The sequence below is a fragment of the Bufo bufo genome, chromosome 3, assembly GCF_905171765.1.
Source record: "Bufo bufo chromosome 3, aBufBuf1.1, whole genome shotgun sequence".
Classification (NCBI taxonomy): Eukaryota; Metazoa; Chordata; class Amphibia; order Anura; family Bufonidae; genus Bufo; species Bufo bufo.
In genome coordinates, this window is record NC_053391.1 from 124,311,268 (window position 1) to 124,335,904 (window position 24,637).

Here is a 24,637-nt window from a genome sequence, read left to right on the forward strand (position 1 = left end):
ATCGTATAACCACTCTGCTTGCAGTTTAGGTAAAATACTGGCGCTTCCCTGTGGTACTACTTCCTCTTGTTACTTTGTATTTGACGCCACGCAATGAAAGAACAGAAGATACTAAAATGCACCTGTACTTACAGAGGAGGCAGACATCCACTAGAGCAGGCATGGCCAACCTGAGGCTCTCCAGCTGTTGCACAACTACAACTCCCAGCATGCCCAGACAGCCTACATCTATCAGCCTGCAGCAGGGCATGGTGGGAGTTGTAGTTTTACAACAGCTGGAGAGCCGCAGGTTGGCCATGCCTGCACTAGAGGCATGAGGCTCAGGATAGCTTCTCCCTCAGTGACATTGGTTCCTAGTCTTGTCATGATCTATGACACTACAGATAGGTGACAGGTGCACGTAAATGTCCTTACTCTGTCTGCTCATTATAATCTGGAGTGTCAAAATACTGGTTCTAAGGGAATTACCTTAGAATAAGCTCTATCCACTGTGTCGAATGATTAGAAATGAAGTCTCTTGGGACTTTTAGGCTATCCTCCTTTACAACATAGTGTTTGCAGATGTATAGATTCTGAAGATTTTTACTCATCTGGAAGATAATACGAACACAATGAATAAAGGAAATACTAACATAATCAATATACTTTGAGTGCAACAAGTCACTGATAGACCTGACAGTATTTATGTCTTATACACCCTGTAACCGGTTTATCGGGATGACCGGAGAGTTACACTAAAGTCTTACAGAGGGGTGCACTGGAGTGAGGTAAAGGTTAATCCCCAAATATATTGGAGGACACCTATGGAACTGTACACCCGGCATCTGAATATTAGTATGGTAGAAGATGTGGGGAGCAACCAAGCAGATATTGTCGCTCTGTGAACAACGGATTTGGTCGCTCTGTGCACAGCGATTCTCATAAATGTCCCCCAAAATATGAGAAATAGTAATAAAATACCACACAAATAGAATTTGAAACTATTGAGAACAAGGGGACATACATAAAATTTGGAACAAAATGATCAAGGAAACACTTTAAGGAGTAAGAAAAATGTGGCACACATCAATTATATCAGCCGGAGTGATTATAAGAACGAAAATCAACATAGGGAAGATAGACAATGGCTTTCTGCATCATCGCACTCATTTGGTTGTCAAGATAAAGGTTTGTGACACAGCTCCATTCAACAGAAAGCACTTCACACAAACAAGTATATGTCCAATTATAAAAATACTTAATTGTATCATGCAAGGAACATAAAACATCATATTCATATTAGTAATTGCTAAAAAAAAAATAAAAAAATTAAACAGACAGGTATTGCTTAGAACACAGACTAGACATCGGTGGCTCCACCCTGGACGATGCACCTCAGCTTCATAAATAGTTAACTGGAAGAAGGGGTGCAGCAACCACTTGGGGCCACAGGTCGCCAATTCCTGGCTTGTGGGCAATCGCCAGGTTTAAGGATATTATGGCACAACAATTATATATGCATTACAACAGAGTTTAATCTCATCACCTATATTGACATAGAGGATGGATGCTTTATCCCTTTAAAAGTGATATGCCTGCCTTTGTCTACTATAACATTATGTGGAAAGCAGCAAAGTCCATTAGAGAGAGAGAAAGTCCAATGAACAGGTGCATATTCTCCACTGTAATGCACCAAAAACCGCAGGCACCGTGCTGCAGGATAGAGAGAGACGACACTTTGATGGTGCTGAAATTCTCTGTTGTGTTTCCTGCTAGCAGGGCGTCATAATGCCCATTCAAGAATGCCCCAAGGATGCAGTTTATCTGGTATTGCCATTTACACAAGCATCATTAGAGCCAGAGATCATGCTAACTAGATCATCATAGAACGATATATCCTGCTGCCACGCTGCTGAGCACCTGGAAACATAAATCCAGACGGCAGTGGATATTCTCCAGACTTATGGCAAAGTAAATACAGGGATCTCATGCCACCAAGTTACTGCAAGAAGTATGCATCCCTTTCTTAAAGGAGGAGGAATCTCCAGGCCAATGACTCAAATTAATTCACATTGCCTTATTCCTCACAGTATAGGATAAACTTTGGATTTTCTTGTGCAGTAGGACTTATTAGGTTTCTATGATGAAAAGATTCAGCCTCCTATTCTGAAAAGAAGGTTGGTTCACAGGTGGGATGCTGGAATTGGAAATCTGTTCTAGGATGGTAACTTTTTATGCTGGAGTGAGACCTTTCCAGAGTGTTGGAAAGGAACATTGAGAGGATACAGTCAAAGCATCTACCTGACTTCACTTAGACAAAGGCTTCATGATCAGGAGTGCCGTTTATTTTCAGATACAGTTTGGAGTCTTCAATCTTCTGTTTCCTCTGGCGTTCCAGGCTCCGTTTGAAGAAAATGAGGTAGAGTGGGAGGCAGAACCCTAACATGCTCACCGCCAGCAGTCCAACATTCACCTGTCATCAAAGCAAAAGGCCAGAACATCAGTTAGTGAGGTAAAAGATCATTTACAGCAAGCCAATCAGATATCATATATGACATTAGATCAGGGATCAGCAATCTCCAGCTGTTCTGAAACTACAACTCCCATAATCAGGGGCGCACCAGGCCCAGCGGGGGGAGGGGGCCCGCTGCGCTCACATGTAATGCGGGCGCTCCGACAGGGCTCGGCATGAAGTACAGTGACAATGTCGGGCCCCATCAGAGCGCTCTTCAAACATGTATATTATGCGCCCCCGGCGCACAGGCAAGTGGGGGGTGCATACTGATCGTCTCCAGAGTGAAGCAGGGAGCTCTCTCCGCTCCCTGCTTCACTCTTCTTCTGAGCTCCGGCGCTCCCCCTGCTGGCTGTGGAAGGAGCGCTGAAAGCCTGGGAATCGGCCTCCAGCACAGCCAGCAGCGCGATGTGAGTGTGGGAGCGCGTCATCAGGGAAGAAGGTAAGTATGTGTTTTTTTTTTTTTTTTTTTAAAGCTGCAGACTGGAGGCAAAAGGGGGACCACAACAAGAGTGAGGGGGCACAAAAGTGAGCATCTAATCTGCCATAACTACTTTGAGGGGGCACCTAATCTGGCATAACTACTGTGAGGGGGCACATATGTGGGCATAACTACTATGAGGGGGCACATAACTGGGCATAACTACTGTGAGGGGGCACATAACTGGGCATTACTACTGTGAGGGGGCACATATCTGGGCATTACTACTGTGAGGGGGCACATATCTGGGCATTACTACTTTGAGGGGGCACATATCTGGGCATTACTACTGTGAGGGGACACATATCTGGGCATAACTACAGTGAGGCGGCACAAAAGTGGGCATAACTACTGTGACAGGAACAAAGGTGGTCATAACTGCTGTGAGGGGCCACAAGGAGGACATAATTATTGTGAAGAGGCCACAAGGTGGGCTTCATTACTGTGAGGGGCCACAATGTGGGCATTAGTACTGTGTGGTAGCACTAAGGGGAAATGTCCTAGATTACCCTGCTATACATTGGCATGGCTCAGTCTTACAGGACCAGCATAGCGCCCCCTGCTGGTGATTTCACAGGGGCAGTCACTATCCCTTCCTTATGTGATTGTTCTTTTTTTTCTCTATCTAGCCATGCATTGGGCTTAGCGTAAAAAAATATTGTATAAATTGGGGGGGGGGCCCAATCCAAAGTTTGCACCGGGATCCAAAACACTCTAGTTACGCCACTGCCCATAATGCTCCATTCACTTCTATGTGAGTTAAAAAGCAAATGTGCATGATGGAAGTTGTAGGTTTTCAGTCCTGAAGGTTACCGACACCTGCATTAGAGCATTTTAGTGTGTGACACAGAACTAAAACCAGTTCTGACTGTGAGATAGTTTGTAGAATCCAATGGCGGATTACAATAGGCGTGTTCGGGTCGGCAGCCCCGGGCTAACGCCCACATACTGTGGTGGGGCACGGGAGCGTATAGTTCCCTGCCCCGCTGCCGATGACCACCATTGGCTTCATATGCGGTAGTGAAATCCCGGCACATTACTATGTGGGGCAGTGTGGTGGAAATTACTGTGTGGGGGCAAATTACTATACGGGGCAGTGTGGGGGAAATTACTATATGGGGGCAGTGTGGGGGAAACTACTGTGTGGGAGCAAACTACTGTGTGGGGGCAGTGTGGGGGAAATTACTATGTGGGGGCAGTGTGGGGGAAACAACTGTGTGGGGGCAGTGTGGGGCAAATTACTATGTGGGGGCAAATTACTATATGGGGCAATTTGAGGGAAATTACTATATGGGCAGTGTGGGGGAAATTACTATATGGGACAGTGTGGGGGAAATTGCTATGTTGGGGCGGTGTGGGGGAAATTACTGTGTGGAAGGGAAATTACTATGAGGGATTACAATGAAGGGGCAAGTGTGGAGGAAGTTACTATATGGGGGCGTTGCTATTGGGGAGGCACTGTAGGGGAAATTCTATTATTTTTGGGGACACTATACAGGTATTATTAACTGGAGCAGAATATAGGGTTTTATTATTACTAGGGGCACTCTAGGGGACATTATAGCTGCTGTAGACACTATAGGGGCCTTTGGAGTAATTTACCAAAGTAGAACTGGCTTAGTTGCTCATAGCTACCAGTCAGATTCTACCTTTCATTTTTGACAGCTCTTTTGGAAATCCAGTTCTACTTTACACCAGTTTTATAAATGACTCCAATTATGTCTATTAGGGTCACTATTTTTTCAGCAGTATAGTACCTCGGGCATTGGGGACCACAACGGGCACAGTATTAGGAGTGGCAGCAGGATGACACTGTGAGGACACCAGGATGAGGAGGTTGATGGAAAAATTTAGAAATCTAACGTGTCTGTGTTACAAACTCTGTAGAGACAAGATGTGGCTGAAAGAATTTGCCATGGCGATCAAGAGGAAAGAGAAGGTCTACATGACAGGAGATGTCCCTGGATGTAAGAGGCATGTGGTGCTGTATTCTCCTCCATGTCTTTTTTATTACAATTATATGTATTTTAAATTTGGTGACCAAATTTTTCAGTTTAGGAGACAATTTGGGGTAATTTGGGGTATTTTTTTTTAGTCTGAAGATGTCATATGGCCTAGGAAGAGACTGTGGCGCTCACAAAGCACCGCAGCCTCTTCATACAAAAAGAAAAACTAAACTAAAATGGAGGGAGGGGGGGGGGGGGGGGCCCAAGTTGGGTAGACATCCCCGGGCCTATCATCCACTTAATCCGCCCCTGGTAGAATCATAGACATTTCAAGCATACATGTTTTTATTACTTGCTCTAAACAAAATCTGATTAAATGAATCCATACCCAAAGCGGATCACCCTCCAACGGTCCCATCATAGCCAAAAAGAGTGGTTGCTGAAGAAGTGCAAAGAGAGCACTAATAAGAGACTGAAGTCCTGTCAGACTGCCAAAATGTGATGACGGATATCTTAAAATAGACATGAGAAAAACAGATACAATTCAATTTCTCCATCTCCAGTGAAAAACAGAAGGTTTCTATATGTACTGCTGGAAATGAAGCATGGTTTGGTTCACATTGGAATCAGTTAGGTATAGAACTCGTTCCCTGACCTAGTGATGTCACTGGTAATTTTGGGCGGGCGCCTTAGAGTGCAATTGATGAAACTAAGTACTGCAAGTGATACAAGAACGTGAATGTGCGCATAGCTTGTCTTGTCGCCTGTGTCATATAACTTGCAGCCATTTTGCCTTGGTAATCTCAATAGTCAACAGTTATGGTGAAAGTATAAATACAAACTATATGTGATGTTACTGTTTTTTAAGCAGCGTATTAAAGGGGTTTTCAGAGACTTTTATACTGATGACCTATACTCTGGATAGGTAATCAGTATCTAATTGGTGGGGGACCAACACCCAGGACCTCGGCCGATCATCTGTTTGAGAAGGCACTGGCGCTCGCATTTGCACCACAGCCTTCTCACTGGTTAGTCTAGGCCAGTGATGTCACGTTCATCGGTCTAGGCCAGTGATGTCACGTTCATCGGTCTAGGTGCAGATCAGCCCCATTGAAGTGATTTCGGCTGAGCTGCGATACCAAACAAAGCTGCTATCAAATGTACGGCGCTGTGCTAGGTGAGGGCCGTGGCGCTATTGTGGGCGCTTGTGCCTTCTCAAACAGCTGATAAGAGAAGTCCCGGGTGTCAGACCCCCAACAATCAGATACTGATAAACTATCCAGACGATAGGTCATCAGCAGAAAAATCTTGGAAAACCCCTTTAAAGGGGTATTCCCATCTCAGACATTTATGGGATATCCATATGATATGCCATAAATGTTCTCTGGCACCTGCACCTATCTCTAGAAGAGGACTCTCCTAACTCCATTATGCCTGGATGTGGTAGCTACAGGTGGTTGGGCTGCGCTACACTTTTTCTATAACTGCCATACAAGTGAATGGGAGTTACACAGTAAGGCTACTTTCACACTAGCGTTCGGGTGTCCGCTTGTGAGCTCCGTTTGAAGGGGCTCACAAGCGGCCCCGAACGCATCCGTCCAGCCCTAATGCATTCTGAGTGGACGCGGATCCGCTCAGAATGCATCAGTCTGGCAGCGTTCAGCCTCCGCTCCGCTCAGCAAGCCGACACCTGAACGCTGCTTGCAGCGTTCGGGTGTCCGCCTGGCCGTGCGGAGGCAAGCGGATCCGTCCAGACTTACAATGTAAGTCAATGGGGACGGATCCGTTTGAAGTTGACACAGTATGGCTCAATTTTCAAACGGATCCGTCCCCCATTGACTTTCAATGTAAAGTCTGGACGGATCCGTCTGAAGCTACTTTCACACTTAGAATTTTTTCTGCAATATAATGCAGACGGATCCGTTCTGAACGGATCCCAAGTCTGCATTATATGAGCGGATCCGTCTGGGCAGACATCTGACGGACCCGCTCTGAACGGTAGTGTGAAAGTAGCCTAAGCAATGCTGTTCCTACATCTCACAAGTTACAGAATAGGTACTGGAGCATTGCACAGCCCCTGCTCAGCTGTTTCCGTAGTCCTGAACACCTCCCGACTGCAAAATCTAGGTGGAAATGGGTTGGGGGGGCCATGCTACAGAGGTGGGCTGCACATCTATCAGACATTTATGACCTATCCAGAGTACAATGTGAAGGCAAGTCTATTTAGGATTACTGAAAGCTTGTTTGGAAATGAGCCCTTATCTTCCCTATTGTTTTCACTGCTGTTAAATGTATTGTTTTGTACATATACGGCGTGCAATAATTACAACTGTATAAAGATAGATCTGAAATCCTCGTCAATGCTGACAGCATAGTCCATAAAATGAGAAAAAAGGCGGAAATGTCCTTTAAAGGAGTTTTCCGGGAGTTTCAATAATGATGGTCTGTCCTCAGGATAGGTCATCAAGTATTACATTGGTGGGGGTCCAACACCCAGCACCCTCACTGATCAGCTGTTTGAGGAAGCCAGTGACGTCACATTCATTGGTCACATAGGCTATCTGCAGCTCAGTCCCTGGGCTGCAATACCAAGCACAGCCACTATATAATGTATGGCGCTATACTTAGTAAACTGTGAGGAGACCTTAGCGCTCACCGGAGTGTAGCAGCCTCTTTAAACAGCTGACTGGCGGGTGCTGGGTGTCAAATCCCCACCGATCAGATACTGATGACCTATCATTAGCGAACTACTGGAAAATCCATTTAAGTTAATTAAAACTGAACAAAAAACGTACTGCAGGATATTAAAGATACTTACACAGCAGCATAGAGGCCTCCCACAGCAGAGTGGATGAATCCTCTCACTATTGTGTGCAAAATAAAAGACAGAATCTGTAGAAGCAAGCATAATACGGATGTCATTATAATGCCCTGTTGTCAAAGAGTGGAACATAAGACAATAAGCATTTATTATAAAATGATATAAAATGAGATATACAATGGAAACTCAGGAGGGACTTTGTGTCTAACATACCTGTAACGGCAGGTTAGGGATGAGACAGGTGATACCAAATCCCACCATTAAAAAGTTGGTAAAAGCAAAGGCCCTTGTGGCATTTGTAATCTTCTGAATCTGTCGATCTCGTTTTTTCGTTTTCTTTCCATCTCTGCAGAAATAAAGAATTAAAACTGTAACTAAATATTGTATGACAGTAAATATACTACAGGGATTGGCTCATCAAAGACCTGCTTCTGGAAAACAGGCGATTTTGTCAGTGGAAGCCACAGGCATCCAGGCATCTCTTCTGCAATGGCAGCTGCAGGGGAAATGTAATATGGGGATAGCTTGGCGGGTGGCGGAAAGAATTGGGCGGAATTTGGATGGTGAGCCTCTATGTGTCTGCTGGGGGGGGGGGAATAAGGGGGGCGACAGGGAGAAAGCTTCTGACAACTTTAGGGGATGGGAGAGGATGGTGAGCCTGCAGATGAGCCTACTGGGTAGGTTGAGATCTGGATGTGTTTGGTGCATGGGGGGTGAGCACTGATTATTACTGTGGGGAGGGGGGGCAGTGTATGAGGCACTAGTAAATGGGGGACCACCTACTAACCATGCATTTACTGACAGTGGTGGGGGAGGGCAGTTGTAATGACATTTAAGTATATGGTTGGTAAAGGGGTTCCCCATATATTGGTCCCTTCAGAGGAGGAGTGTCATGCTTAATTTTCCATCCATATATTTCAGGGATGGCCAACCTGCGGCTCTCCACCTATTTCAAAACTACAAGTCCCAGACTGCCTACAGCAGGGCACGGTGGGAATTGTAGTTTTATAACAGCTGGAAAGCCGCAGGTTGGCCATCCCTGATATATTTGCTGGAAAGCAATAAAAAAAAAAAAACTGTTGGAAACCTCTGAAGAAGATTGCATTTGCAATGCTGTCTTCAGCTCAAAGTCACCTCGTGTGAACACAGCAAAGAAAGTAAGGGACAAGTCACACATGTCACATACAGTTCATGTTATATGACTTTCTTGTATTGTACGGCACACTGAGCGCTTCAGCCGTGATTTTATTTTTTTCAAATTGACACTTCATACAAAAAAGGCTGCTGACCCCAAATATGAATCATGATTTGTAAGCAGACTGGCAAACCAGTGTGCATCATCACCTCTCACATACTGCCCTCAAGAATAAGACTAAGGCCTCATGCACACGACCGTTTTTTTTTTGCGGTCCGCAAAAACGGGTTCCGTTTTTCTGTGATCCGTGACCGTTTTTTCGTCCGTGGGTCTTCCTTGATTTTTGGAGGATCCACGGACATGAAAAAAAAAGTCATTTTGGTGTCCGCCTGGCTGTGCGGAGCCAAACGGATCCGTCCTGAATTACAATGCAAGTCAATGGGGACGGATCCGTTTGACGTTGACACAATATGGTGCAATTTCAAACGGATCCGTCCCCCATTGACTTTCAATGTAAAGTCAGGAGTTAATATACCATCGGATCTGAGTTTTCTCCAATCCGATGGTATATTTTAACTTGAAGCGTCCCCATCACCATGGGAACGCCTCTATGTTAGAATATACCATCGGATTTGAGTTACATCGTGAAACTCAGATCCGACAGTATATTCTAACACAGAGGCGTTCCCATAGTGATGGGGACACTTCTAGTTAGAATATACTACGAACTGTGTATATGACTGCCCAATGCTGCCTGGCAGCACCCGATCTTTTACAGGGGGCTGTGATCAGCACAATTAACCCTTCAGGTGCCGCACCTGAAGGGGTTAATTGTGTGTATCATAGCCCCCTGTAAGAGATCAGGGGCTGCCAGGCAGTTTGAATATCATTGGTGGCCAGTGTGCGGCCCCCCCTCTATTGTAGTATCATTGGTGGCCAGTGTGCGGCCCCCCCTCTATTGTAATATCATTGGTGGCCAGTGTGCGGCCTCCCTCCCCCCCTCTATTGTAATATCATTGGTGGCCAGTGTGCGGCCCCCCCTCTATTGTAATATCATTGGTGGCCAGTGTGCGGCCTCCCTCCCCCCCTCTATTGTAATATCATTGGTGGCCAGTGTGCGGCCTCCCCTCTTCCCCCCCCCCCCCCGATCATTGGTAGCAGCGGAGATTCCGATCAGAGTCCCAGTTTAATCGCTCTGGGGCTCCGATCGGTAACCATGGCAACCAGGACGCTACTGCAGGCCTGGTTGCCATGGTTACTTAGCAATATTACAATATTGGAAGCATCATACTTACCTGATGGCTGCTGCGCTGTCTGTGTCCGGCCGGGAGCTCCTCCTACTGGTAAGTGACAGATCATTAAGCAATGCGCCGCACAGACGTGTCACTTACCAGTAGGAGGAGCTCCGGGCCGGACACAGACAGCGCAGCAGCCAGCAGGTAAGTATGATGCTTCTAATATTGTAATATTGCTAAGTAACCATGGCAACCAGGCCTGCAGTAGCGTCCTGGTTGCCATGGTTACCGATCGGAGCCCCAGAGCGATTAAACTGGGACTCCGATCGGAATCTCCGCTGCCACCAATGATCGGGGGGAGAGGAGGCCGCACACTGGCCACCAATGATATTAATACAATAGAGGGGGGGCCGCACACTGGCCACCAATGATATTACAATAGAGGGAGGGGGGTGGCTGGGGGAGGTCGCACACTGGCCACCAATGATATTACAATGGGGGGGGGGGGGCGGGGGGGGGGGCCGCACACTGGCCACCAATGATATTACAATAGAGGGAGGGGGGGGGGCCGGGGGAGGCCGCACACTGGCCACCAATGATATTACAATAAAGGGAGGGAGGGAGGGGGGGCCGACGGAGGCCGCACACTGGCCACCAATGATATTACAATAGAGGGGGGGCCGGGGGGCCCACACTGGCCACCAATGATATTCAAACTGGGGGGGAGGGGGGTCTGCCCCCTGCTGCCTGGCAGCACCTAATCTCTTATAGGGGGCTATGGTATGCACAATTAACCCCTCAGGTGCAGCACCTGAGGGGTTAATTGTGCTGATCACAGGCCCCTGTAAAAGATCGGGTGCTGCCAGGCAGCAGGGGGCAGTCATGTACACAGTTCGTAGTATATTCTAACTAGAAGCGTCCCCATCACTATGGGAACGCCTCTGTGTTAGAATATACTGTGAAGTGAAAACTCATCTCTGAAAAAGCTTTTATGCAGACGGATCTTCGGATCCGTCTGTATGAAAGTAACCTACGGCCACGGATCACGGACGCGGATGCCAATCTTGTGTGCATCCGTGTTCTTTCACGGACCCATTGACTTGAATGGGTCCTTGAACCATTGTCCGTCAAAAAAATAGGACAGGTCATATTTTTTTGACGGACAAGAAACACGGATCACGGATGCGGCTGCAAAACGGTGCATTTTCCGATTTTTCCACGGACCCATTGAAAGTCAATGGGTCCGCGAAAAAAAACGGAAAACGGCACAACGGCCACGGATGCACACAACGGTCGTGTGCATGAGGCCTAAGATTCATAAGTGACCTGTGATAACTTGTCAGACCTCATCTGGACTTGTGCCTCACTAACCAGCAGTCTGGGGTCTATGCGGGAGTGGGGTTTTGGTGGTGCTGTGTTGGAGCTGTGGTCATCACTATGACAATTGTTAAAGTTTTCGGGTATTGAGTTCCGTCATAGGGGCTCAATACCGGAAAAAAACGCTTCTGTTTTGTCCTAATCCTAATGCATTCTGAATGAAAAGCATTCCGTTCAGTATGCGTCAGGATGTCTTCAGTTCAGTCACTTTTACGGTATTTTCTCCGGCCAAAATTCCGGAACACTTGCTGGAATGCCGGAATTAGTACAAAGTGTTTCGGAAAAATGGATCCGGTTTTCCGGTCTGCGCATGCACAGACCTTTAAAAATGTGAAAAAAATAAATACCTGATATGTTTTTTCCGGATGACACCGGAGAGACGGATCCGGTATTTCAATGCATTTGTCAAACGGATCCGCATCTGGATCTGGAAACAAATGGTATCCGTTTGCACACGGATTTCCAGATCCGGCAGGCAGTTCCGGCACTGCCTGCCGGATTCCTCTAACGCTAGTGTGAACGTACCCTTAGAGAACAATGGCAAATTGGTTTGTGTGCCCCAGGTTCTTTGGGCGTTACACACAAAGTATGGGTCCGCAAAACACGGAGGCCGCCCGTGTGCCTTCCGCAATTTGTGGAACGGAACAGGCGGCCCATTGTAGAAATGCCTATTCTTGTCCGCAAAACGGACAAGAATAGGACATGTTATATTTTTTTTGCGGGGCTATCCGCATCTGTCCGCATCTTTTGCGGCCCCAGTGAAGTGAATGGGTCCGCAGCCGAGCCGCAGTTTGCGGCTCGTATGCGGACCAGAACAACAGTCGTGTGTATGAGGCCTATATAGAATAAAGAATTCAAAAACTTTAGATTATTAGTAAATCACACTCCTTTTACAGACACATTTCAGGATCTGTATTAACCCCTTAATTATGAGAGAGACCTTTTTTAACGATTTTTGACGGGTAGTAGTTACACAGCACTAACTTTTTAAAATGTACTTTTTTTTCGTTTTTCTTTGTATATATTGTGTAGCATATCACTCATCAGGTCAGGCAATAAAAGGCTTTGGGGGATATTCCCTCTTTATAATTTATTTTTGCAGTTTGCCCCGTATCTGGAGCATCCATAGGAGCCCGGTTACAAAAGAAAACAGCCCCTGTAGTGACATTAATCACTGGCAGAGGTGATCTGGGTCTACTAAGGCGCAGCAGCTCTGCAATGCCCGGGGGCACCCAGCGATTATCTGGCTGCCTCAGTTCACTACACAGTGCTTAATAAGCACTACGTAGGCTGGAAAAGAGAAGACAAAAGTTGTTAGGAAATAGTTATGTTTTATACTCAGGACCCTGATGAGCTCCTGCTGGATTAAAGGAGCAGGAACTTTAAACCTGTGACATACATTTACAATAGCGCAGGATTAAAGCCCATATCGAGGCGGCGTACATGTTTGGGGCTAGGTTGTTATTGCATTAAGGGCTTGTTCACACGACCATGTGAAGCCCGTGCCTGTGCTGTGGACCGCAAATTGCGGTCCGCAATGCACGTGCACCGTCCGTGGGGCAGCCGCATGGGGATCGCAGACCAATTCACTTGAATGGGTCCGCGATCTGTCCGTTCCGCAAAAAGATGGAGCAAGTTCTATCTTTTTGTGGTGCGGAGGCACGGAACGGAACCCCAGAAAGCACTCCATAATGCTTCCGTAGTGTTCCGTTCCGTGCTTCCGTTCCGCATCTCCGGATTTGCGGACCCATTGAAGTGAATGGGTCAGCATCCGTGATGGGGAATGCACACGGAACGGTGCCCGACACTTTCGTGTGAATGAGTCCTAACACTGCAAAACATAGTGCTCATATGGTTCTACAGAAGCAAACAGATCACCACAGGGTATGGTGCAGTAGACCTGCAAGATGTCTGGCTATTGTGGATGTAATATGGACATTAAATGTGGCAGAAGGTTCATAATATGACCCGTTGATTCAAAACTCAAATTTAAGATAGGATTATAGATCATCATAGGTGTATTTGAAATTAGTTTTAAGATTGGAGTTGATATGCTAATTTGCATCAAATTTATGTACATGGCACATGGCTTTTAGAAAACTGATGCAAGTGTAATCTTGTTGCGCCTATTTCAGTGAAAGTACGCCTGGGGGTTACCTGGCGCGGAGATCCAACTGACTGTGACTTTTAAAAAATTCATATGAGTTAAAAGTGATCTTCTGGCAAAACCTGACCAACTTCTTACTCCACTACTGAAAGTTGTGTGAGAAGGTGAAAAATGTTCAACCTTTCCCACAAAACGTTGTGTTATCAACAGCAGATTTGATAAATGTGTGTTATTCTGGACATAAGAACTTAAGGAAAAGAAGACATACTGAGCAGCATCCTTATCTTCCCCATCATTGCCATCATCACAGTCCTTAAGCTTCCAGTCCATAATGTAGCCGATCACAGGGGCTGTCATCAGGCACAGCAGTTGTAACACGCCAAAGATGGATGTATAAAGGCTGACTGTAAAAACACAATACACGGCTATTAATTTACACTTCCATTATAATAAATGTGATAAGAATATCACAAGTAGTCTAGGTACAAAGTACAGGGAACAGAAAGCTGCTTTGGATGGTATAAACATAATCACATCACTCCCATCATGCAATAAAAAGGTAGCAAATTTCCTTCTTAGAATCCGGCCTCATGCACACAAACGTTGTTTGTTTCCGTGTCCGTTACGTTTTTTTTTGCCGATAGGATGCGGCCCCATTCATTTCAGAGGGTCCGCAAAAAACGCGGACAGCACACCATGTGCTGTCCGCAACAGTATCTCTGTTCCGTTGCCCTGCAAAAAAATTGTGCATGCCCTATTGTTTTATAGTTTGCAGACAAGGATAGGAATTATTACAATGGATCCGCCAAAAAAAAAAAAACAGATGCCATACGGAACATCATCAGTTTTTTTTGCGGATCCGCAATTTGCGGACCGCAAAACACATACGGTCGTGTGCATGTAGCCTTCCCCTGACTACCTGCTGCTGACACTTAGTATGTGCCAATGCAACTAATGTGGAGAAGGATTTAAAGGGGTATTCAGACCAGAAACATTTGTTAGCCATCATACATGATGAATGCTAGATCGGTGGGGTCCTGGGCCCCTTGGACCCTCACTGATCACCAGAACAAGGACCAGCCCGTTCCCCATTCCCCCCAGCAGCAAGACAGTGGCTAGGAGGAGTTTGAATGGAGCGTAGTTGAGCGTGCACCCTGTCTTTCCACTCAAAATCTATGGCAGTGATGGAAACTGCCGTAGGAGATGTAACAGTAATGAGGCCATTCAATGTACATTCACATGAAAAACCCTTAATAGCTTGCTATTACGCTGAGGTCTTAAAAGGTACAGGCCCAAAGTGTGCAGTTGCGCCATGATTAGAAACTCATTACAACAGTTATTATTCCAAGACGATCTGCGGTCTTGGAATAATAATAATAATAAACTTTTTTTTTTAAATTAACGCCTGGGCCCCCTTTGATCCAGTGCCGCTGCTCAGCAGTGATGTCCTGTGTACCACTGCAGCTCATCATCAGCACCAGAACAGAGAGGCCAACGATCAGCTGTAGCAGTATACAGGACATCGCTGCCACAGCCCCACAGTGCTGGATCAGAGAGGGCTTCAGAAGGAGAGTTTATTATTTTAACCATGGCCCTGTGGATGACCCATAAAATATAATTTGTCCTATAATTCACCAGTTTAGATTGAATTATTGTAAAATCATGTGAGAGGACTAAACAACTAAGGTTATGTTCATGTCATGTTGGTCACAGATTTAGGCCTCTTTCACACGACCGTATGGCTTTTTCAGTGTTTTGCGGTCCGTTTTAAACGGATCCGTTGTTCCGTTTTTTGTTTCCATATGGCATATACAGTATACAGTAATTTCATAGAAAAAATTGCGCTGGGCATAACATTTTCAATAGATGGTTCCGTAAAAAATGGAATGGATACGGAAGACATACAGATGCATTTCCGTATGCATTCCGTTTTTTTTGCGGACCCATTGACTTTAATGGAGCCACGGAACGTGATTTGCAGCCAAATATAGGACATGTTCTATCTTTCAACGGAACGGAAAAACGGAAAGCATACGGAGTACATTCAGTTTTTTTTGCGGAACCATTGAAATGAATGGTTCCGTATACGGACCGTATACAGAACGCAAAAAACGGTCCGCAAAACGGAAAAAATAAACGGTCGTGTGAAAGAGGCCTTAAGCTATGTTCTCCTTGCGTTTAGTTTGGTTTAGGGCTTGTTCACACAGTCGTTGTGGTTCCGTTCCATGCATTGGGGACCGCAATTTGCGGCCCCCAATGCACAGGCAACATCCATGCGGCGGCCAGGACGGATATTTGAGACCCATTCAACTTGAATGGGTCCGTGATCCGCCCGCACCGCAAAAAAATAGAGCAAGTTCTATTTTTTGGCGGTGCGGAGGCACGGACAGAAACACCTCGGAAGCACTCCGGAGTGCTTCCGTGGGGTTCCAATCCATGCTTCCATTCCGTATCTCCGTGATTGCGGACCCATTCAAGAGAATAGGTCCGCATCAGTGATGCGGAGTGCACATGGGCCGGTGCCTGTGTATTGCGGACCAGCCGTATGCAGGCCGCAATACGGCCACGGAACCACAACGGCCTTGTGAACAAGCCCTTAAACGTTTCCTTAGGGCTCCACCCACCTGATGGAGGCCAAAGGAGGCCATTATAAATTGTTTTTATGTTTTTGCAATAATGGCACAGAGGACGTGTAGTGAGAAATCTTTATCAATGCTTTATGTGTAGGGATAGAAAATGAAACTATATCTTTTCCTTGGGTTTTATTGCTATACTTCTCTCATCTTACCCGTGTGCATCACTGTATGAGGAAAGCAAGGCAGCATGTGACGGCAAAGGAAGCAACACAAGAAGAGATGGGTTAGCACAGACTCCAGTAAGTGGTTTTAGCAACACACACATAGAAAAAGGACATCACATCGGTACAAAGGATGACTAATATGCTGACATAAAACTGGATCAAACCTCCTAGACCAAATGGAAGCCACCACATGTCTTATGTTTGATGAGTGTGCCTATGCCGAATCAGCGACTAGCACACAGAAGAGGAAGTGAAAAAAGGGAACTGCAGAATTAAAAACGTGTTACTGCAAAAAATCCCAAACCCTGAACGGATGTCATTGTATGTGCATCTCTCTGTAGTGAACCCGGGTTGTAATATCATTTATTTCTTGATGCTTATAGAGCACCAACACATTCTACAGCATTTACAGACATTGTCACATCATTCCCTGTCCCCAATGTGGTTCGCAATCTTTCATTTCGTGGAAACACTTCGGGACAATTTCTTAGAAAGTCAGATAACCAATATGTTTTTGGCATAGAGTGTAAGAGGAAACTGGAGAAACGCAAGCATATCCACACAAGCAGGCACAACCATGTTGGCTGACGGTCTGTACTGGTAATCGGCCAGTGTGAATGCAGGAGAATAACTATAAGGCCTCTTTCACACGACCGTTGTGTGCCTCTGCGGCCGTTGTTCAGTTTTTTGTTTTTTTTCGCGAACCCATTGACTTTCAATGGGTCCGTGGAATACTCGGAAAAGGCACCGTTTGTCATCCTTGACCGTGATCCGTGGTTTGAGTCAGTGAAAAAAATAGGACCTGTCCTATTTTTTTCACGGCCAACGGTTCACGAACCCATTCAAGTCAATGGGTCCGGGAAAGAACACGGATGCACACAAGATTGGCATCCGTGTCCGTGATCCGTGGCCGTAGGTTAGTTTTTATACAGACGGATCCGAAGATCCGTCTGCATAAAAGCTTTTTCAGAGATGAGTTTTCACGAAGTGAAAACTCAAATCCGACAGTATATTCTAACACAGAGGCGTTCCCATGGTGCTGGGGACGCTTCAGGTTAGAATATACTAACAGAACTGTGTACATGACTGCCCCCTGCTGCCTGGCAGGTGCTGCCAGGCAGCAGCCCCCCCCCCCCCCCTGTAGTTAACACATTGGTGGCCAGTGCGGCCTTCCCCCCCCCTCCCCTGTAGTTAACTCATTGGTGGCCAGTGCGGCCTTCCCCCCCCCCCTCCCCTGTAGTTAACTCATTGGTGGCCAGTGCGGCCCCTCCCCTCCCCTGTAGTTAACTCATTGGTGGCCAGTGGGCCCCCCCCCTGTAGTTAACTCATTGGTGGCCAGTGGGCCCCCCCTCCCTCCCCTGTAGTTAACTCGTTGGTGGCCAGTGGGCCTTCTCCCCTCCCTCCCCCTCCTAATTAAAATCTCCCCCCTATCATTGGTGGCAGCGGAGTGTACCGATCGGAGCCCCAGCGATTAAACTGGGACTCCGATCGGTACACTCCGCTGCCACCAATGATAGGGGGGAGATTTTAATTAGGAGGGGGAGGGAGGGGAGAAGGCCCACTGGCCACCAACGAGTTAACTACAGGGGAGGGGGGGGCCCACTGGCCACCAATGTGTTAACTACAGGGGGGCTGAAGCGTCCCCATCACCATGGGAACGCCTCTGTGTTAGAATATACTGTCGGATTTGAGTTTCACAATGTAACTCAAATCCGACAGTATATTCTAACTTAGAGGCGTTCCCATGGTGATGGGGACGCTTCAAGTTAAAATATACCATCGGATTGGAGAAAACTCCGATCCGATGGTATATTAACTCCTGACTTTACATTGAAAGTCAATGGGGACGGATCCGTTTGAAATTGCACCATATTGTGTCAACGTCAAACGGATCCGTCCCCATTGACTTGCATTGTAATTCAGGACGGATCCGTTTGGCTCCGCACGGCCAGGCGGACACCAAAACGACTTTTTTTCATGTCCGTGGATCCTCCAAAAATCAAGGAAGACCCACGGACGAAAAAACGGTCACGGATCACGGAAAAACGGGACCCCGTTTTGCGGACCGTGAAAATATACTGTCGTGTGCAATAAGCCTAAAACTTCTATATGTCATTGATCTTGTCCACACATTCAGGATTTAATGACTATTTTGGCAGGGATTTCAAACTGAGAACCTCGTCAAATCTGCTAACTTTTCACAAATATATGGGGTATGAAACACAGTGGGGAAAAAAAATCCACAAGGTAGTTAAAAAAATTAAAAACATCCATGAGAAGAATGAGCATGTTCATTCTTCTTGCAGATTCTGTGAGGAAAAGCCTTGGATTAGTTTCATTTTAACTTGGTAATTGCCATGCACTTCGTTTATCTTTACGGACTACTGGCTATGGGTTTTTACATTGAGCACCACTCAATCAGTTTAAGGGCTCGTTCACACAAATGTGCGATGCCCGTTGCCGTATTGCGGGCACCGTTCCGTGGCCATTCCGCATCACGGATGCAGACCCATTCATTTCAATGGGTCCGCAAATCCGGAGATGCGGAACAGAAGTATGGAACGGAACACTACGGAGTGCTTTCTGGGGTTCCGTTCCATGCCTCCGCACCGCAAAAAGATAGAACATGCTCTATCTTTTTGCGGAATGGAGGGATCGCAGACTCATTCAAGTGAATGGGTCTGCGATCCCTATGCGCCTGCCCCACGGAAGGTGCCCGTGCATTGCAGACCGCAATTTGCGGTTCACAGCATGGGCACGGGACACCAACGGTCGTGTGAACGAGCCCTAAATGTGGTGTTAGGGCATGGGCGTCAGAATTCTGGTCTATAGTAAGTCTGCCCCTATAGGCCCCTTCTGACACCGATGGCGGTGGCCTGTTACATTGTGGACCTCCATGTGATGTAATGTACAGACACTGGTCTGGTACACGTTTGGCATGTGCTGCTATCTCATTACCATTTACTGGCAGTTTATTAGGCTTTTTAATATAGTTATATACTAAATGTGGGAGCCACCGCGTCTTCCTGCTACGTTAGATTCTTAGGAGCCGAGAGTTTCCATTGTAGGAAAAGCAAATATTCTGTAACTGAATAACCCGATCGCCGACATCCAGCCATAAGCATTTATATCCCTGCATTCATGTTATGCTCTTCAATTCCTTTCCTGGACACAGTCCCGTGGGATGTCTTCTCCTCACATGACCTTCCATATTACGTCTCTTCTGGCTCCAACACTCCAGGGCAATGTTAGGAAACCTGAGCGCTCTCGCTGCTGTGGATCACAGCATGTCCTGAACGGGAGCATCACAACAGCTCGGCAAATATAGGCTAACACCGCGCTGGAAATGTATATATGCAAAACATAACCTGTATCTCTCTTGATCTCCTATCTTTCATGGGGACATCAGAATCCCTGTTTATCTGCTCTATAATCGTAGCTAAGCTCCTATGTATGTAAACACGGAGTCACCCGACTGAGTGTACGGTACGTGGCTTTCTTCTCTCCGCTCACGTGCTCAGGTCTGATCTGTGGATGCATTTTTTGCATGCCTGTCTCATAGCATGACTTTCAACTCGTGGCTTTACATTTCCTGATAGATCAGGTTCAGACTGGCTTCTTCTCCTTGAACTTCTGCCACAAAACATTTTGCAATCTGGGACGAGTAACTGATAAACAGCGCGCGAATTCATCGCTGCTAAAAATAGTTTCTACATCGGAGGGCGCTGTAGAACCACACACAGCCCTGCTTTAGCATGTGGCAGACAACTGACGGAAAGAATGCGGTCTGTAATGGTATGGCCACGTGTAGTGGAAAATCTGCAGTGTGCCCTCTACACGCAGCACCCTTAAAGGGGCTGTCTCACTTCAGTAAGTGGCATTTATCATGTAGAGAAAGTTAATACAAGCCACTCACTAATGTATTGTGATTGTCCATATTGCTTCCTTTGCTGGCTAGATTCATTTTTCTATCACATTATACACTGCTCGTTTCCATGGTTACAGACCACCCTGCAATCCGTCAGTGGTGGTCGTGCTTGCACAATATAGGAAAAAGCACCGGCCTATGTGCGCTCCCGTGGTCCTGGCCACCAGAGAGGCTGATGCTTTTTCCTCTAGTTTGCAAGCACGGCCACCACTGATGGATTGCAGGGTGGTCTGTAACCATGGAAACGAGCAGTGTATAATGTGATGGAAAAATGAATCCAGCCAAAGGAAACAATATGGATAATAACAATACATTAGTGAATAAGTTTCTCTACATGATAAATGCAACTTACTGAAGTGAGACAACCCCTTTAAGGTCCTAGATATCTCTTAGAGGGCCCTTTCTTCTTGATGATAGCTTTCACATGACAGTAGCCACTTTCAGACAGCAGGAATATGGTCACTTGTTAGGATCTGTATTATAACCACATAGTGTCTTGCAGCTATAATACAGATCCTAAAACACAACCATATTACTGCTGTCTGAAACCCGCCCTAGGGCAGTTTGGTTGTAGTTTTTAATAACCAAAGTGGGAACTGCATAAAAAAGGAAGTATTTTATCAAAATCTGCAACAAACTGTGCGGTTCACTTTCAGCTTCTGAGGTTCTGCCCTCTGGGACCCCTACAATCCTAAGAATGATAGGAACACAGCAGCGCTGGTTCAACCCCACAGTCATTTAACTTCAGAAGCTTTCCTGCTACGTCCCCTTCATTCTTAGGAGCTGGGACCCTCACTGATGACACACCCTACCAATCCGCCATGCTTTCCAAGAGGTTTCCAAGAGTTTTGTGTTTTTTATTGCTCTAACCTTCTCTAAATCATAGTAAGGATGGGTATAGAACGAGTGTAAATTTTAAGTGCAGGGTTACCTGTAGGTTGATGATAGAGTTAAAGCAAATCTTGTGATCAATTCAGACACAAAACAAATGCTTTCGCAATGAAACATCAAACACACGATAACAAGTGGAAAACATCAGTCACCACAAGCCTGTGAACCAAGGTGACCGTGACACCTGACACATTGGAGCGTGTTTTCTAATGCTCATGCCTTCTGTCACAGAACATTTTAAAAGGGTCATACGACATGTGGGCAAAAGCACTGTATGCTAAAAAGTGCTGCTCTGAGGTGGTCAATGAATTCTCATTTTCCATTGATTGTAGTGCATAAGGCATTGATACATTAAAGGGGTTTCCCGTTAATTAGATATTGATGGCATATCCTCAGGGTAGGTCATCCATATCAGATGGAAGGGGGTCTGACACCCGGCACCCCCACGATACATGGATGGAAGGCTCTGTCAACTGTCTAGTTTCTGGCGCCGGTATTCACTTGAATTTGAGCTGAGCTGCAATACCCCAACATGGCTGCTACACAGTGGATGCAATCTTGTGCCTGCATCTCCGTCAACTGTACAGTCTCCGACGGCTGCCCAAAACAGCTAAAAGATGGGGCTGCTGGGTGTCAGACCCCCACTGATCCACCTATCCTGACGATAAGCCGTTAATATCTAAGTATTGGAAATCCCAATGTGTAAACGATTCTGCAAAATCAGTAGCAGCAACCACTTACCAGTCTCCAAATTTCCATCCACCAAGAATTCTAGGATATTGTTCATGGCTCCCATGTAGAAGATGAGACGTAACTGGGTAACGCACATTGTAATAAGACTAAGAAGTAATATGGGGCTGAAAACACTCTTCATGAAAGGAGGAGTTGCTGCAAAAAGAAGCACAAAACACATCAGAATGAGGAGAATATGTGTCTATATATTATGTGATGACAAAACAAGATACACAAAACAATTAAAGGGATATTCGCATCACATACAATGGGGGCTTATCGCTAGGATATGCCCACAATGTCTGATAGGTGCGGGTCCTACAAGGAGAAGGGAGCAGGGAGAGCTGTGGCTGGAGGACCCCGGGTTTCCTGGGGTCCGTTCACCACCAAGCGCTGCTCCCATTCAAGTGAATGGGAGCATAATGCGCAAGCGTAGCCCCTGCTCTCATTCGTTTTTATGGGGCAGACGGAAATAGCTGAGCCAGCTCGGCTATTTTCGACGGCCCCATTGAAATGAATGGAGGGCGGCTGCGCATTTCCCCGCTCCGTTCTTGTTGTAGGTGCGGGTCCCAGAAGTGGGACCCGCATCTATCAGACAATGGGGGCATATGCTAGCGATATGCCCCCATTGTATGGGATGGCAAAACCCCTTTAAAGGGGTTATCTGATCCTGTAAATACCCCTGAAATGCCCGGGTCCCTCATACAGAACATACTTACCTTGTCCCTGATGCCTGCGTCCCTCCGGATCCCTGCACGGCCACCGCTGCCAGAGCGGTGCCGGGGCAGGCACAGGAGCAGTGGGATGTTTTACGGGTGAGCACTTTTTTTTTTAATGCCCCCTGCTTAATTTTAAAAAATATCAAAGAACCCCTTTAAGGGTGTACATTCACTTTAAGTTAGAGTGAAAAACATTTAGGACACCTGGGCAGCCACTGATTTCAAAGGGCGTCTGTAATGCTTTTGGATAATTGCCTGCAGTCAGTTTGCCTAAGGGCTGTTTCACACGAGCAGATGCCGTGCGTGACATCCGCTCCGTGAATGACAGCCAAGACCCGATGCAGACTGCAGAAGCACGTAGCATTAACATGATTGATAATGCTCCGTGCCTCTCTGTGATCTCTTTACTACGAAATCACAGTGACAACTTTATCTCACTGTGATTTCGTAGTAAAGAGATCACAGAGAGGCACGGAGCATTATCAGTCATGTTACTGCTCCGTGCTTCTGCAGTCTGCATCGGGTCTTGGCTGTCATTCACGGAGCGGATGTCACGCACGGCATCCGCTCGTGTGAAACAGCCCTAAAGGGTATCTAGTCTGAACCACAATACAAACTCCCAGAGTTTGGCATTTAAACCAAGTACAAGAAGAGTGTAATCAGGCAGTATGGTAATAAAACCTGGGTGGCTTTACACGGTACTGCAGAATTTTGGGGGTTGTAACTTCTTAATGAGACAAAAACATATTCCACAAAGCAAATGTCATATTGACATAGCTGATGAGATAAGAATTCTGTGCTTGTAGGGAGACCATAATCCATTTAAATCTTCATTCTCTGAACATAAAACTCCAGGACAGGAAATTATTGATCTAATTTCACAGGAAGCTGAGATCTTTCCAAGCAGAAAAGCAAATGTCGAACGACAGGTAATAAATGTAGAAGAGACGTCTGGGGAAGAAATATCGCCTTATAGGTTCCACCATCTGTACAGATTATTATTATTATTTTACTCCGAAAAAAGGGTTAGGGCTCATTATTGGGGTAGGGCTTATTTTGGCTCCATGAACATATTTTATATAGACACATGCCAATTACAGAACAGTCCCTGGACAGTGTTTATATTAAATATGACTATAACCCCCCTCTTCCATAGGAATGCACCCATATACTGCAGTACATGGGTGCATTCCTATGGATGAGGGGGGTTATAGTCATATTTGACACACATTTTTCATTCTGGTACCGTATATTGCGCCTGAGCTGTCCTTACCCAAGGGACCTAGGCAGCAATCTACGGTACCAGGGAGAGCAGATACGGAATGGGAGAGATGTGGGGAGATCCTCCAGGAAGCAGAGAGGAGAAGGAGATCCTGCTGCTGCCTCCTTCATGTAAGTAAGAATGTGCGGGATGGCGGCAGTACAGGGCATACAGAGAAGCCGCCAGCCCGCCCAACGTAAAAGTGAAGGGAAGCGCGGGCTGCCGGCATAATTTAGCATTTAGTGAAGCCACCAGCCTGTCCGTCAGGTGCTGCTTAGTGCCGCGATGTATGCGCGGACTGGCGGCTTCACTGAAGGCTAATTCACTGAAGCCTGCGCTGTCCGCCTGCCCGCCCACAGTTTTATGGCAGCTCAGGAGCCATTAGTGAGCGCTCCTGAGCTGCTGCAGCCCGCACATTTCCCCCACCTTCCCTTTATATAAAATAAAATACGGCTGTATCTAGGGCTTATTTTTGGAGTAGGGCTCCAAAAACCCTGCAAAATAGTGCTAGGGCTTATTATCGGGGTAGGGGAAACACGGTACGATGTGTTATTTCCCTTGTAACATGTATATTGCACTAGACCAGGCATGGCCAACCTGCGGCTCTCCAGCTGTTGTAAAACTACAACTCCCACCATGCCCTGCTGTAGGCTGATAGCTGTAGACTGTCCGGGCATGATGGGAGTTGTAGTTTTGCAACAGCTGGAGAGCCT

At 46.4% G+C, this 24,637-nt stretch overlaps 1 protein-coding gene across 2 annotated transcripts in view; it reads right to left on the reverse strand.

Annotated features, from left to right (window-relative positions):
• Window positions 1-303: 303 nt before the first annotated feature.
• The window catches only part of SLC43A2 (solute carrier family 43 member 2), a 108,007-nt gene continuing 83,673 nt past the window's right edge, over window positions 304-24,637 (reverse strand). Inside the window, exons 9-14 of one of the 2 annotated variants that reach the window (XM_040423546.1) lie at window positions 21,954-22,100; window positions 13,862-13,997; window positions 7,953-8,085; window positions 7,737-7,810; window positions 5,307-5,430; window positions 304-2,452 (exon numbers count right to left, since the gene is read on the reverse strand). In XM_040423546.1, the coding sequence (XP_040279480.1) occupies window positions 2,291-2,452; window positions 5,307-5,430; window positions 7,737-7,810; window positions 7,953-8,085; window positions 13,862-13,997; window positions 21,954-22,100 (776 nt within the window). In that variant the 3' untranslated portion in view covers window positions 304-2,290. The remainder of the gene's footprint in view (window positions 2,453-5,306; window positions 5,431-7,736; window positions 7,811-7,952; window positions 8,086-13,861; window positions 13,998-21,953; window positions 22,101-24,637) is intronic. The other variant, XM_040423547.1, reaches the window with a different exon arrangement.